The 16983-nt window shown below is 34.9% G+C and overlaps 1 protein-coding gene across 12 annotated transcripts in view; it reads left to right on the forward strand.

Moving 5' to 3' along the window:
- LOC108726946 (longitudinals lacking protein, isoforms N/O/W/X/Y) overlaps window positions 1–16983 on the forward strand; it is a 245629-nt gene that overhangs the window by 115751 nt on the left and 112895 nt on the right. Inside the window, exon 7 of one of the 12 annotated variants that reach the window (XM_018454806.1) lies at window positions 3458–3849. The exons of the other annotated variants lie outside the window; for them this stretch is intronic. Coding sequence (XP_018310308.1) covers window positions 3458–3804 — 347 coding nt within the window. The 3' untranslated portion in view covers window positions 3805–3849. Of the gene's footprint in view, window positions 1–3457; window positions 3850–16983 lie in introns of those variants that run through there. 12 annotated transcript variants of the gene reach the window in all.

Genomic DNA, 16983 nt, shown 5'->3' on the forward strand with positions numbered 1-16983 from the left:
GTTGTTTAAATATTATTATAAAGAGATGCTTGTGAGCATTAATATTATTAAATTGCTTGTCAATTTAATTTGTGATACTACTATTCTACTTCTGTTAGGATTGCGTTTCGAGCCTGAAAATAAATTCGGCACGCAATTTGAAGGATTAGATTTGTGATATATAAATTCACACGGAGTTGTTTCAGCACTAAAGATCCAAACTCGACCGTTTAACCTTTGTTTCTTAATTATTGCGGATTATTTTATTTCGTTCAAAATTGTACCACGTTCGAAATTGAACCATTTTACCCTATATTTCATTTAATTTGTGATAATAACTATTCCAGCTTCGGTTTATGATTGCGTTTTCAAGTCCAACAGTAATTGGCGTACAGTTTTTATAGAACTGGAAAATGTATTTAAAATTTATGTAGAAATACTATTAGACATCAAGATCCAGCCTCGTATTTGGCGTTTCTCTGTTTACTTGTGTTATTCACTTACAAGTTAGCAGACTAGTTTAACTTGTTACTGTTTATATATTTCATTTTTGTTTTTATCTTCATATATTCCGTCTTCGGATTAAGTACTTTAGGATGTCGAGCAAGTTTTCGCGAACAAAGGATCTCGTCCGCATGGGGTATTTTGATGGACGCAAAACAATCCTCGGGCTATGAGCCCCGTGTTCGAGCTTCGTACGACGTACGTCAAGATACCCTACGATTCTTGGCCGATTAGGAACGCAACATGTTTTTACCGTCGGTATATCAATAGCGATTTTCCCGCGGTACGTTTTATGATCGTATATCGTCGCTGTGGAAATGTAATATAAAAATAAATTGATGTTCGGACACCCTACTTGCCAAATGTGCTTCAGTATTTTCCCCCCTGATGTCCCGAACCCCTTCAGACTCCCCTTCATAAATCGGGCATGTTACTTCAGTTAAAACGTTCCGGGACATAGGACCTCATTCGACGAACCTGTTACAGCTGCACGGTAGACGATCTACACGCGTGTGGTGTTTGTTTGCGGCCGAAACTAACGATGCCTATCCCTACCTTTCGTGACTGCGAGGAACATACTTGACATCAAGTTTTCTACCAACGTATCCGATTATTCCACCCACGTGCCACGAGACTAATATCATTGGGCAGTAATTTACGTAACTTTTTATCTGCATTTATGTGCTTTGCGTCAATGATCCTTGCACTTTAATATCTAACGAGCCACTCTTCACCAGGGCCAATGACAAGTATTTTCAACTTGACTTTCCCTTCAATCGCGGATCGACTGTCTTATTTACTCTTTCAGTTTTTCAAAGGAAAAAATTGTTGTTCGTTTAATGATAAACATGTAGATAAAACTTGTCGATGTGCCCGATGTCAGAAGCTACCACACATAGCAATCCGGGTCAAGTCTCACAATTCGGTTTTTGCTTTCAGATCTTCTCATGATGGACTGCTTCATGAACTTCGTAGGTCCTGAGGAACGTTTGCCCCCTCAGTCACAGAAGGCTCTCTACTATTGTCCTAAGTGCCTGCACGGTTTCACCCTGAAGAGTAATCGCAATCGCCACTTCAGATACGAATGCGGCCACGAGCCCAGGTTCAAGTGTCCTTACTGCGAATTGCGCAGCAAGCAGACATCGCAGATCTATAGTCACATCAGAAAAAAGCATCCTTCCGAAAGAGTCTGGGTCGTCGATCTCAAATCCTAACGAAACGTGCGAACATCACGTGGATCTTCCGTCTTGACCATGAGAGCAGTGTTGTGTATTATAATGATTTCAAACATAATAAATGTTACCTACACATTACTTCCCGTCTTGACAATTCTGATGGTGCTCTTATCTTTCACTCGTCGCTAGTTGCGTGCTCATCTTTCCAAAGTTTCTCTTTCAGAGACAGATTGCCAACGTTACGAGAACATCTGCTTATATTAACTACGTTATCAGGTACGAATATATAATATGCGAGGTCATAGAAATTTCCTAATAAAAATTCACCCATATCGAGCCCAACTCAAGCTTCTTTGAGAAACTCGATGTTTATCTTTATAATACTTCGTATATAACTTATGTTAAATGCGTCACACGACATCGTAAAAGTTCATGATGATCTACATATCGACTAATGATGCTAGATTAAAACTGAGTGATATCGTTTATAGTTTATGTATTATATTCACGCACGATATTATCTTTTGTTTGTACAAGCCGTTATTACACACATATTTTAATGACATACGAGAGATGAAATCGTAAAATTCACTTTAATGCAAGTATCGATGTTTCTTTTATATCAAAAAGCAATAAAAGAATTGGTAGATAATAATAATATATTATTGAAAACAAACAGTTGATTGCGTGACGATTCTAAGAAGAAATAAAAATCTTCATTAAAATATGTATGTACTCCACTTTAGGACATTTTTTGCATATCAGCTTTCAGTATAGTCTCAATTCGATCAGTTTAAACGCATTATAAATACACATTGCACCAGACACTCGCTTTTTAAAACAGACGTCGCACATATGTGCTCAATAATTATATAATGATCTTTCCTTGAACTGTCGATAGTTCGTCAATGATTATCTGCGATTATTGGTCTCTTTCTAATCGTTCCATTGTTTGCTTTCAGTTCTTCTGTACGGAAGTTACGGGGTCGGTCTATATGATTCAACGAAGCCCGACGCAAGTCAGAGCATCACGGTGTCACCAATTCGACGACGAGGAAGCGGTCGTCTTAATCACGTGTGCCCGAAGTGCGGTAACGGTTACACCGTGATCAAGAGTCTCAGGCGACACTTGCGCTATGAGTGTGGTCTGACCCCGAGGTTCAAGTGCCCTTATTGCGGCACTCGCAGCAAGCAACGCGGCCACGTGAGCCAGCATATACGCAGGAAGCACTCCGGTCAGCGCATCTATATCATCGACTCGCCCTGATGAGGCTTCATCCAGTATACCTTCACCCCTCTAACGAAACGTTCCTCTTCCTTTGGTGACACACGTTAGCAACGTCGACGTATAATCTGACAATCTTGTTTTATTATTTTTGGTTTTATCTCTTTCGGCATATTCGATCTATCGACACTCTTGTTGGTGAACCGATATTACATGTAATTGTAATTGTCGTTTTGTTAATTGTGCTTAATGGAATAAAGCATTTCCACGACATTCTACTGGTTTTCGAGAAAGTCGTTTCATTTCCATTCACTTTGTATATCAAACGCTTGCATTGATAGCTCCTCAGAACAATCTGGACGCATTTCGTGGTTTGTTGACGAACAAGCCGAACAGGTAAATGGAGATCTTTGCGCGAGCTTGAACTCCTCGGGGTCAGGTGACGGGAATAATTCGCGGTAACACTCGCAGGCGTCTCCACGATCTTCTCATTTTTATCTCTTTCTCCTTCACGCTCGGAACCAGCGTATCTTGATCATCTAGCTAACTCCGCGTCCTGTCGATTTTTTTTTAGACGCGAAGATGATCAAGCTGGAGACCATGTGTCTGCAGAGTATGTGCGAGGTGGTGATGGAGGAGTCCCAAAACTTTAGCTACGAGGAAGAGAAGCCACTCAACTCAACGAGGAGGCGCCGCGGCGGACACGTGCAGGACGACATTGAGAGGCATACGTGCTCGCGATGTTCGAAGAGCTATATACATGCGTGGCATCTGAAGAGGCACACGAAATTCGAATGCGGTCAGGAGCCGAGAGTCCAGTGCCCTTACTGCTCCGCCAAGATGAAGCAACGCGGTCACGTTTACAGGCACATCCGCCAGTGTCACCGAGGAGAAAACGTTTTTGTGATCGATCTTAACTGAGAACTTACGAAGGCGAGAATGACGTATTTCAGTACGGTCATCCAGCAACGGAATTGCGAATTTTCAATGTTGGCGCTAATTCACTGAGATCAATCCTCACATTTACTGCAATAATTTTGCCAGTTCGCGTAATCGTTTCGAAACATACTTTATATTTCTGACTTTTTAAAATTGTTTTTTTTACGAATTTTACAATACTTGTATTATTTATCTATTTTTAATGCATCTGTTGAAACGAAAGCTCTTTCGTAAGTTGCGTGATTTCGAATAGTTCGTGTTGCTTTCGAATACGTATAGTGTAATGAAGAAATCTCAATCACCCTTGGGATTCGTCAATAATATGAGACTAAATTCAAACTAGACATTTATACTCATTTTATTCAGTTTTTATCTTAACGCTTTTCACTCGATTTTTATTTCTTGACTGGATTATTTTGGACTAACGTGATACTCGCCATCAAACGACGAATTAGTTATTTATTTGATTTATTATTTGACGATTACATCATATCATCTTGTTGGATGTGAGTAAAGCATATTGACCAAAATTATCATGTCGAAAAAGAAATATTTAATAATTTGAGATATCGAAGTCTGGTTTGATTTAGTCTCTCGTTGTCACTTTTACAGTGTTTAGTTTATCACCGTTATATTTTATTATATTGATACGTTATTTTAAAATTTTAGTTGAGTTCATATTAAGGTAAATGTCTCAGTAGCCGGACGTTTAAGCGTTATGTTCTCATAAATAATGCAATTTATAATATCACAAAGGTTTTTAATATAAATATTTGTATTCATTTGAAAACTCAAGACTCCCTTAAGCAAGGAAAAATTATTTGAACCCACTTATAACAATTATTAATTAAAATATTTAAATAAATAATAGAATGCATCAATGTACCAGTGGTCGGACAAGCCAGTCGGACACTGAGACGTAATTGTCCCAGTGTCCGACCACAATTAGAAAATTAGTATGCTGACGGAAAATAATGATATAAATAGATGTTTAATGACAAAAGAAAACTAATTCAAATTGATCTTTAAGAGGAAAAAAAGCATTTGAGATTAATATAATTAATTTAAATAAATAAAGCTTTGTGTAACTATCCGGACATTATAGGTACTGTCCGATCCCAGTGACTAGACATGTACCTATGTTCGGATAACCTATGTCCATTTACATAACACTTTATTTATTTAAGTTAATTATTAGTTTCAAATACGCTTTATAAAACGTAATATTATAATTTAATTGTAATCTTTAAATGTGCAATTAAATTATAATACTGTAATAAAAAAAGTATTTGAGATTAATAATAATATTAAATTTTGTGTAAGTGTCCGGACATAGGTACATGTCCGGATATTGGGACGTTTACCTTATATTAATTTAAACTGATGAAGACTCTGTGATAGTCAAAATGTATTGGTATTGAACCTAAAAACACATTATATTTTCGAACATTTTACTTGCTCGATCATTGATTGTTTTTAATTGTATTATTATTGTTGTGCAATTGAACATGTTTGAAATAGAGAAATGGAGGATTCGTATCTGCCGTAATACAATTATAGTACGGATACTGATGTATCTAGTCATCATGATCAGAATTTAAACATGATAGAGGGAAGATGAACAACAGAAAAACGAAAAAAATTTATTTTAATTGTATTATCTCTTGTATTTTGTCTAATTATCTTAAAAAAAGAACGAATAAAATACGATATTTTTTTACTTAATCGAAATAAAGTCATTTCCTTGGTAGATTATTTATCATTGTCCGTATTATAAACTATACATATTATAAACAATCGAATAAAGCAAGTTCGTATTGTTACTTTCTTAAGAATGTTTGATTATTGTCGATCTAGATGCTTTTCGATATTTTTAATAACATTATTTGGATTGTTATTATGACTAATGTGCATTCTATTCTTTAGGTCCTTCAAACTTTTCCAATGTGAACAATTACATTTCGAATAGAGATGAGAGAGGGTCGATAGAATTAGCAACCTGGTCTTTGCAACAGTACTTCGTCGTCCATTTAATGATACTACATAATTAATGGCATTTTGGTAAACTGAGCGATTCCAGTTTCATATGACATGCGTTTGTGGGTGTACACCAAAGAGATTGTGCTCATATTATCATGGCGCGATGAGTTTAATGTATATGATTTATCAGATTTACGGAAAATTTTCAATTTACATATATACATATACAGAAGCTTAATAGAGAATAAAAGAAGATGTATGATCTAGTATTTTTATCATTATATATTTTAATATTATATGCTCACGCATTTACTAAAATTATGAATTAATGATTAGTTTAAATAAATATTTATATAATTCAATCATGTTATCATCTTTTCCACCAAATATAGATTTATGGTTTTTTTCGTGAGTAATCACGGAGAGAGGTTAATTGAGTTCTGTTAATCAATTTTGATAAAAATTCGATGAAATTTGTAATAATAAATTCTGTAAGACGGAACAAGCAAAAAATATCTTAAAAATTATAAAACGAATTGCTTTTATTATTGAAAATTTATAAACCTAAATTCATTGAAAATGAATATATTTATATTAATAATTAGTTATTATAAATTTATATGTTATAAATTTTTCTTTCTAAAATTTTCTTCTCAAAATATGATTTAAATAACTGAATATTTTAATTCTGGTGCAGTTTCCAGAGAGATCGAACAAAACTTTTGATAAAATTGATTCAAAGTGGAATATTTTAATGATTTAAGAATCTGATTTTTCAGGGACCTGAAAATTGAAGACTGGGCTTTCTGCTAATTGGAGTTACATATTCAAATGTGAATGTTCAAAATCTAAGCAATCATTTTTATGATTTTGCCAATTGAAAATTCTGTGGCACAATATTATATCCTGCCTACAAAAATGATCTCGCCTATCATTTGTCTCAGATTTAATCGCATTTATGGTTTATTTGTAGATTGAAATAATATAGCGCAAGTAATAAAATGAGAAATACATTTTTCTTTCTCTTTCTCTTTCTACTTTAATTATTACTTAATATCTTCATAAACGCAGTCACTGCATCTTTTTCTGTAACTAACGCCCTCCGTTTTCTTCTTCCTCTCGCTTGCAGAGCCATCAATACCGCGCATGATTCTGCCCAGGAACATGCAGCAACGGATCTATTTGCCAATGATGTCAATTAAGGATCTAACACTCTGGATGGGCAAGCAGAGAAGCGGGGATATTACGTTCCCCTATCGTTGTGACAGATGTGGCAAAGGTTACCAGCATCGCGGCACCTTACTAAGACACACGCGACATGAGTGCGGAAAGGAACCGCAATTCAAGTGTCCGTATTGCCCCCATAGGACGAAACAACGCGGCAATCTGTATCAGCATATCCGCACCAATCATCCTGGGAAGAGTGTTTTCTCCAGCAGCATCTAGTGCTCGTAAATGTCGCGTGCTCACTTTATCACTTCCGCAGTCTTCCTGACTGATTTCTATTTTTTACCTGGCAACACTTGTATACGCGTAAATTAACGTAACTGGGGAAGGCAGTTGCAGTTACCATTGAGATTTAATTATATCGCAGATATTGCGTAAATTAACTTGTATATATAATGCCTGTGTCAATTGCGATTATGTAACTGCTTTTTAAATTGACGTATCCGCTAATTAGTAATAAGAATTTTATAAGAATATTCGATCTCTGGGTTGACTAGTTAAAACTTTTTTTGCAAAAAAGATTTAAAATAATCTCTTTTTCTTTAGAAAAATTGATTTTTCATGTCAAAGATTGATTTGAAAATAGCTCTTTTCGCTTAGAACATCATCTTTTTTTATGAGAATCGGAACATTTCTTAATACTAATTTTTTTGCGTTGGTAAAATTTTTTTAATTATCTGTATTAATATTTGTATTTTTTAATAGTCGTAAGCGTAAAATTACGCATCCAAGCGAATACATTAATAGTGTGATATCTCTCTCTCTTTCTCTTTCTCCTTCTAAATGAAAAGATGATTTTATATTAAAATCACATATTTCGAAACGAAAACAAAATTTTATCCTGAATCCTTAATATCAATAAAAATTTTTGCTTAAAATAAGATAAATATATGAAGGTTATCCGTTTCGCGGGTTTTCTCCGTGTCCAAATCCATTCTTGGAATGCCAACGTTTCGTGAACCTTGCAGTCCACTTCATCAGGGCGAGGAGCAGCCTGATACTACTGTAATATCAGGTCTATACTACTGTAGTATCGGTAGTCGCCCTGATGAAGTGGACTGCAAGGTTCACGAAACGTTGGCATTCCAAGAATGGATTTGGACACGGAGAAAACCCGCGAAACGGATAACCTTCATACAGAAAGCATCCGTAGAAGCCTCAAGAAGAAGATAAATATATGTTTGGGCTTTGAAGAGAGAGAAAACGAAGATGCTAAATGCAAAAAATGCAAGCAACGCGAACAAACCTGATGTCAATGAAATCCATCCCGTCTTTATCTTCCTTTCTTTATTATACATTATATTTAATGTTAATGACCTGAATTTGTAAACTTGCCAAATTTTAAAATAAATAAATTGCATCATTTTTTTCACGTATTTATATGAATAATTCTGCCTGATTCCAATCACTGTATTAGAGAGATGTGCCTAGTGAGTGTACAACACGTATGTAGCACGTAAGTGGCTAAAGCCAGAGACGATTGAAGACAAAATTCATTGAATTATATTTAGACGTGCTACAATGCGATAAAACTGTAACTTGTTGGATGTTGGTAGGGTCTTCATTAAAACTGTCTTCCTTTATATCTATTAACATATCTTGCATGATTTTTTGTTTCCGTTTTTTTAAGTTGAAGATTTCTAAATACAAATATATGTCTACTTTTCGGGCAGCGAAATAATTTTTACACGCGGCCGGCCATCTTGTTTTGTCTTTGATTGTAACATGAAGCCATAATTGTTTATTTATAAAAACATACTTTACAGCGTTTGTTAAAAATTATTATCAACTTTTTATTAGTAATGTTTTTTACAAGAAGGAAGTGCTTAATTAGTGTTAATTAAGATAAATGTAAAAATGTTACATATTAAATTGATCTTCTTGTGTCAATTATTATTCGTAGAACTGTTTCTTATAGATATAAATGCATAAATTTGATAAAAAATTAATTATAAGATACTAGACTCAATATAGATAAAGGCGCTGCAGTATCCTATGTTCTCATCTTTGTGACCAAATTTTTGAAAATCGAGTTGGACTCAACCAGCCATTAAAATTTATTCACCTCGAAATCTCCGTGACCATTTACTAACCGCAGCATTTTATCTTCTTTCAGGGATGATAGTATGGCAAGGTATCCCTCAGCATCACCAGGATCAGATGACTAGTCAAGGCAAAATTCCGTACAATTTTAATTGCGCGGAATTTGACCCGAAGACTTCAGAGTTAAAATTTCCCAGTTATCTCGACAAGAAACCGGGTTTATTCGAGTGTCCGAACTGTGGCAAGTATTATCGCTGGCTGAGAAACATGAGGAGTCATCTGAAGATCGAATGTGGCAAGGATCCAAAGGAGTGTTGCCCTTATTGCTCGCATCGCACCAAATACAAGAGCAGTCTGCATAAACACATACAGAGAATGCATCCAGAGACTGTATCCAGAGAATAATTTTGTATAATTTTATGAAACTTAATTTTTTTTTTTTTTAAGTAAATATTGAAAACAACGGATGATTCATCTTCAATGACTTCGACCTTTACATATACTATCAAAGTATGGCCCTGAACGTTTTCAATATTTACCTTTTTTTTTTTAATTATTTATCGTTGTTGCAATCAATCTTTGCAGATACATATATTTGATGAAGCAGAAATAATGAAAATTATTTATTGTTACATATCAGGATCTCTGTAAATTATTATTTATTAAATAAATCTGTTATGCATGAAGTTATTTAACAAGCATCGACCAGAATGTTATTTATAATAAATTATAATTATTATAAATTTAATTAGCCGAAATGAAAATGATATTAAATCGTTCGATAGAGTTCGTCGAGTGTTGTTTGTATTTTATTCAATGTCCCTGCAAAATTTTTGTAAATCATGGTCTATTGCGGAATCATCTTGTAGTTAATCGATATTTGACGATATTTTTAGAATCGATTCATTAGTGCTACAGATAATAACGATTTTATAGTTGGTTGAAGAATCTGAGCAAACATATGAGTACCGAATGCGATTTATCATCAAGTTAACAATACTAATATTGCAAATATGATACAAATTGAACTAAAAGAAGAATATGATGTCATCAAGAAAAAGCATTTTTATAATTAGAACCTGAGATTTTCTTTAACCGCTATATGCATGATATTTTTATTACAGTAATATATAGCATGGATTTAAAAGATTCGTATATTTTATTGCAAGAAATTTCGTCAAATAGATTTTATTTTTAAACTTCTTTTTTAAAGTATAAAATGATCGTAAATATATATTTTTACAATTAGTTTATTTTATAATTTATCGGTTTATTGAGAAATTAAAGAGTTATATGATTAAAAACGCCAGGTCTAACAGATCCATGCAATCAGGGTAAAACTGATTTTATTTTAATTTTCTGCCAAAAATGCCATGTCTTGATAAAATAAATTATTAATGCAACTTTGGAAGTTTAACTTATTTATTACAAATTCATGTGAAAAGTTTTTATTTGTCGGCAGAATCAATTCACGAAATTGGCACCTTATAAAGATTCGCACAATTTCATCAATGATAATATATTAAATAATCAATTTAGTATATTAAACGCATATTTATTTTAATTTTCATCTTATTATATCCGCTTTCTCATGCTATATTAAGTACTTTGCACACAACTTTATCGCGACATATCTGCTAAATATCTTCAAGCACATGTTTTTTAACATTCTTCACAAGCAAAAATATTGGGAAAAGAAGTAAAATGGATTTATTCATGGATTAATTCATAGATCTTGTATATTATTCTCAGCAGCTGAAATATTTTCTTTTGTATTTAAGAAGGGTATAATGTACATACGATCCATGGATGTCTTAACATTTCGCGGAAAATTTAATTTTGAGAGAAAAAAGTCAAATGTAAATAAATTCATAACGATTATAATAGTAATATTTCTTGTGTGAAAGTGCTTCAGAGACATGTTTTGTTATATGCATTACTAATTGTGAGATTGCGTCTTCAAAGCACTCTGCGGATAGAAAGACACTCGCTGGAAAGCATCCTCGTTCGCATCGTGGTGGAATTCTCCGGTTATCCCGCGCGATTGTAAAATGATTTCCTCACTGACTAGCATTTCTGTTGCAGGTGTCAAGTACGCGTGCCAATGGTGCGGACGAAACTTCTCGTGGCCATCGAGTCTACGTCTACATCAGAAAATGGCGTGCGGTAAACCGCCGAATTTCTGCTGCACCGTTTGCGATTACAAGTCGAACTTCAAAGGCAACCTGAAGAGACATCTGTTTTGCAAGCACAATATAGATTTGTATTGACACACGCGCGATTAGACGACTATACGTTTTTTTTTTTTTTTTTTTTTTTAAAGAGATCGACTCTTCTTCAAAAGGAGAAAAAGGAAATTATGTCTGTAATAAAATCTATCTATTGTAATACGTCCTATGATAATCTTCCTTTTAATCCTTCAATTTTTTTCCAGCTGCAGTTATAGCTGAATTATAGTTGCATTGGTTTTCTCGCGGATTACTTCTGTTTCAGGTCATAGATATCGAAAAGTATCGATACAGGAACGAAGTAAGTATGTATGTACAAAAAGGCAATCGCACGTGTGTTAGTTTTCTTCCTTGAAATTGAAGAAGCGCTTTTCGAGACGATCGATCATGCACGAATTTTCATGAGATTAGACGTTTTCTCGCTCTCGTAACTTCATTCGCACTTCGAACCACGAATTCGAAGAGACGTTTTGCTCGCGACACTCGAAAAGCGCCGTATCGCTAGATGGATCATCCCGAGGACGTCTTCGAGGAGAATCCATTCCCGACTTGCTCAAGGCATGCGCTTCGATGTATAGAGACTATCTTGGTTGCGTTCGACGCTTGTTACCTCGTGACCGTTCAACTCTAGGCCCTAAATGGGATCTCACGGGTTCGCACTACCCCGTTAGCGGGGATGAGACCCGATCCTCTCGCGGTCTTCGTGATCGCGCTCTAACAGACGCTTCTCTTTTCAGATGCACCCCTCTTTCCAATCGTGAGGCCGCGGCTGCACGTGTGCCCCCGCTGCGGCCAGATGTACTCGTGGGCATCGAACCTGCGGAAACACCTCAAGATGGGCTGCGGCATGGTCACCTTCGAGACGCACTTTTCCTGCCAATACTGCCCCTACAGATCGAGGATCGAGGCGAGCTTCCTCAAGCACCTGCTCTCGGTGCACAACATCAAGTAGACGTCGCGCTAGGGCGACATCCCCGGTATCTCGTCGACTGACGTCTTCGATTCTTCCGTAATCGCGACGTCTCCGCGAGGAATTCGTCCGAGGTTTTTCTCGCGATCAGAACGAACGAGAAACTCATCGATCTCGATGGTTCTTTCGCAGGAAGAAGAACCTCGCCACGGTCTCCTTGAATTAGATAATCTGGTAGTCGGATAATATCATACGCCCTGCGGAACTGTCCTCCCGTAGCTTCCCATGCTATGTTCTTATCTGATAAGAAGCTCGCGTATTCGAACAAAAACTGATGCGTTGCTTTCCGACGAGGAACTAAAATATTTGCTCGAATGATGACAGAAGCAGCGAATATACACAGCGTTTATGCCCGATTGCTTTGAAGTTTATCGGAACGTCGATTCTCGAAAACGTAAGACGTCGTATATAGTTGTAATATGACACGTCATATCAATGATCTGTATACGGTCTAACAATAAGTGTCGTACTATAGACTCTGTGTGATGTCGTCGTTGACATTCGAGACTCCGCGAGAGCGATATTCGACTGTTTTAATTTATATTAGTTGTGCTTGCGACGTTCGCCGACTTAACTCTCGGAGTTTTTATTTTATTTCAGATTATTTTAGGCTCTAACACGCGTGGAAGTTAGCTTCTTTCAGAAATTGTTTAACGTGAGAAAAGTGACTTTGTAGATATAATCACATTTGAGTGAACAAAATCTAGTCTAAAGGCTGTTTCTTCCGTAAGATTTCAGAACTCAGAATAATATGGATATTGTTTTTATATGTTTTAAGACAGAGTAGTACATTTTTTTAGGTACTTTGTTTAATATTAAGTAAAATGTGCAATTATAACTACAAACTAATTATAAATATGTTTCTGATTTTTATTGAAAAAGGATTCAAGTATATTCGCATCAAGAGTGATTAAAATTTTTGTTAATTCTTTCGAAGAATTTCGTTTGTTCAAAATTACTTATTAATCGTATTCCAACTTGGGAATCCAATAATTTCCAATCGTAACGAAAGATCTTTGTTACTTTTATTAATCTTCGTCATAAATGTTTTATCTTATCAAAGACTTTTCTACCTATACGCAATTTTATTGAAAAAAAAAGAAAAGAAAAAAACACGCTTTCTATTCACTATTGGTGCGATTAATAATATCCGAATATCATTACTCACAATTCGTAACTTCAATATCACGCGTATATACGCGCGCGCGCGTGTGTGTATGTGTATGTGTGCAGAGTGACAGGAAAGTCTGATTACTATCTAATGAGACATTAATGGTCACGTAACTATAAGTATAGCCGCCGGAAGATGTCGGAGGACGGCAACCATCGAAGACTACGTAATGATCTTAAAAGTCAAAGCTGTAGGTTTAAGGATAAGCGATACTTAAACTTAAGAAGATGTCGATGGAGTCATTTTTTAACGCGATTAGTAATACGCCCTTGTACCGTCGATTATCGTGCATTATAGAGACTGCTCGAGTATAGTGCAATTTGACTGTAAATTACGCTAGCTCCAACTACACTTAGCCATGTGGCGTAGCGGATTTTAGACGACAGTTACTTACATTTATCGACGTACCGGCAATTAAACGTATTCAACAATCAGCCAGTAATTTCATTTACGATAATGTAACCGTGATTAGGGATAAGCATGCATCCGCGGCCTCTTTTACACAATAATATATACAGACTTCAATTGATATGAACATTGATTTTTCTTTTTAGGGCTTTATAACGCACGGTCATCCTGTTTTACAAACTGTTTTTATATTGTGCAACAATGAAACGAGAACGAAAGATATTATGTAGATCGTAGGTGAATTATTGTCAGATACTCGAAACGCTGTATCGTCCCATTAATCACTTAAACGCGTTAGTCATTTATCCAAATTCGAAACGCTAACTTCGACATTTCATAACATAGGAACGAAATAATACCTTGACGTAAAGACGTCTGAGCAGATTAAATGTAACGAAACCTACACGGAAGCCTCGTAAACAGAAGAAGGTACAAGTTTAGGAAATTGCAGTAATTGCATATCGAGAAATGCATGCTAACAAAATCGGGATTCACCTAATCACCCTAGTGATGAAATTTGTATCGATACTCGTTACAAAAATTTATTACCGCGAAGTTTCTTACTGTGTACGTGAATGATAACGTACATTCGGCAGATGATGATGTTATAGAGACGATAACGATATGAACCATTTGTCTACGAGACGCACCGCTAATGTACTTTATCCATTCAATAGATCAGTAGATCGATAGATCGGTGAAGCCACATGTCGCGTCGGCTGCGCTACGCAGCGATTAAGTGTTTGTGTAACAATGTTTCGCATTCGTTTGCTTTCTAAATAAATACCTGTGTACATATTCGCAGTCACGAGAAGGTTCTTCGAACTGCATCCTTTCGTCTTTTTATTTTACATATTTTATAAATTATTTTTTACGTTAAATTATAAAATGTCTTAATTTCAGAATCAAAATATAAATTGCATTAATTTTATCTCCAAAATTTTTTAAACTTTTGTGTTTTTTTAAACTTTTATCAATTATCTTAGGATTTTATTTTTCTCTGACTTCCTCATTAATTCGCTTACAATTGTAATCATTATCATACTTTAATACAAACTTTGAACTTATTCAGCGCTCTTAATTATCGTTAATTATTATATAAATCATGAAGTAAAAAATTAAATTAACAAAAATTGTATCTATAACTTTAACTTTTCTTTATTGAATTGTCATAACTCTAATATTTTTCATTTTATTTTTCACCGTCTCATTTTATTTTCCTATTAATGAAAAAAATGTGCGGATTGTTACGATGACAATGTCTTTCCGTTAATTACTTGCGGACAATTTAACAGTTTGGAGCCATAATGGGTATTAAAATGAACAGAAATGACGCAGTAATTCCAGTTTTTAGTCCATAGGTATAAAATTTATTACGAAGATGTCTTTGTTCATCGCATGCCGCTTAGATGTAAATATTTTAAGTAAAGCAGATCGCGTCTGGGAATGCAGAAGTGGATACTCTTAAGAACTTGGTTGCGTTAACGCATACATGACAAGCTGGCTTTTGTGTTTCAGGTCCGCTTGTTGTTTGGATTGAAGACTATCAAGCAATTGATACAAACACGACCAATCGATCTAGCGATGATCATACCTACGTTGAGCGCTTACGATTCAGATTCAAGCAAGTCGCTGGTAGGTTCAAGTGTTCCAAGTGCGCGAAGTCATATCGATGGAAACATCATCTTGTGGAGCACATCAAAGCTTCTTGCGGCCAGAAGAAGGCGGAATGCTGTCCCTACTGCAGTTACAAGAGCAATCGCAAGTGGAATCTGAAGTCGCACATGAAGAGGATTCATGCGAGAGTATAAGAGGCAGATGACAAAATCATTGATTATACTATTGATTGATTATGTTTCACAATAAGTGTCTCCGCTTTGATGATCTTAAATAAAATAGTTGTTTATGTCACTCAGATCTGAGAGATTGTTGCTTATAACCTGGAATTAGTTCAAACTGTCGTTCGTATTCTTAACGTTGTCCTGAAGTCACATCCTTGAAAACGAGAGCATAGTTCTTTAGAATATCCATACTTTCTTTTTAATTACCTCGAGCGAAATTTTATTTCTCTCTCTTATTTATTTTTAATGTCCTGATTTATTTTTAATGTCTTGATTATTTAATATTCTATTTTATAATTTTCTTCAATTTTTCTCTGCGGATAGAAATATAAAGAGGAAATAAAAAGCAAATATGATAGAATTTGTTTCGTCCAAGTGTTGAGAATTCTTCTGAGTATGTGTACTCTATTTGCGCCTCTTTCCTGTTTCAGGACCATTCATTTACGAGACTCCTTTACAAAGTGCGGCGAAATCGCGAATATTTATACGCGATTTGGAACAGGCGAGAAGAGCCGTTAACGCTGTCGTCAGTGGAATGTCTTTGAGGAAGGCCGCGAAAATGTACTCCATATCCAAATCAGTTCTACATCGATACTGCAAACTGGGCATTCCAACGCGAGTGATTTACACGAAGTTCAAGAATTCTTAATGTTCGAAGAATATCGTAATTTTCTAAGGGTCGGTTGTTTCATCTTCAAATAAACTATGTGATAATTTACCTATTAGATAAACAAAAGACTAAAAGCAGAGTAAGAGCATAAGAGAGTAAGAGAATAAGAGCTAAAGTTCATCGAAAGGTGGAACAACTCAGCTTAAATAGCATAAAGTTCTTTGATCTTATTAATACGAAGAAAGAAATATATTAAGTTTTTTTTTTAAATTAATTAACAATTCATTATTTACATTTTCTCGCTTCTTATGCAATGGAATCGGATTTTTATATTATTGCATATACTGGATTCTATTTTTTATCAGCAATGTAAAGAAAATATTGTAATCTAACAATCTAAATAATTTCTCATTAATTTAATATTTTATTTTTATCATATTAAATAATAGTTTTAGATTACATAATAGTTGATAAAGAAATTTTGGAAAATAAAATCCTGTAAACTTTTCTTTAAAGTATAGGATGTATTAGATGTACAGTTTCTGCAAAAAGAATTAAATTCGGAAGTATGTTTAATATTTAATTCAAATAAACAATATATTATACATATGAAAGTTGTGTGAATAAGATTATATTTTTGTTTAATAACACATTTTTGTAGTTTATTTATTTTATTTATTATT

This window comes from Mycetomoellerius zeteki, unplaced genomic scaffold, assembly GCF_001594055.1.
Source record: "Mycetomoellerius zeteki isolate Tzet28-1 unplaced genomic scaffold, Tzet1.0 scaffold458, whole genome shotgun sequence".
NCBI lineage: Eukaryota > Metazoa > Arthropoda > Insecta > Hymenoptera > Formicidae > Mycetomoellerius > Mycetomoellerius zeteki.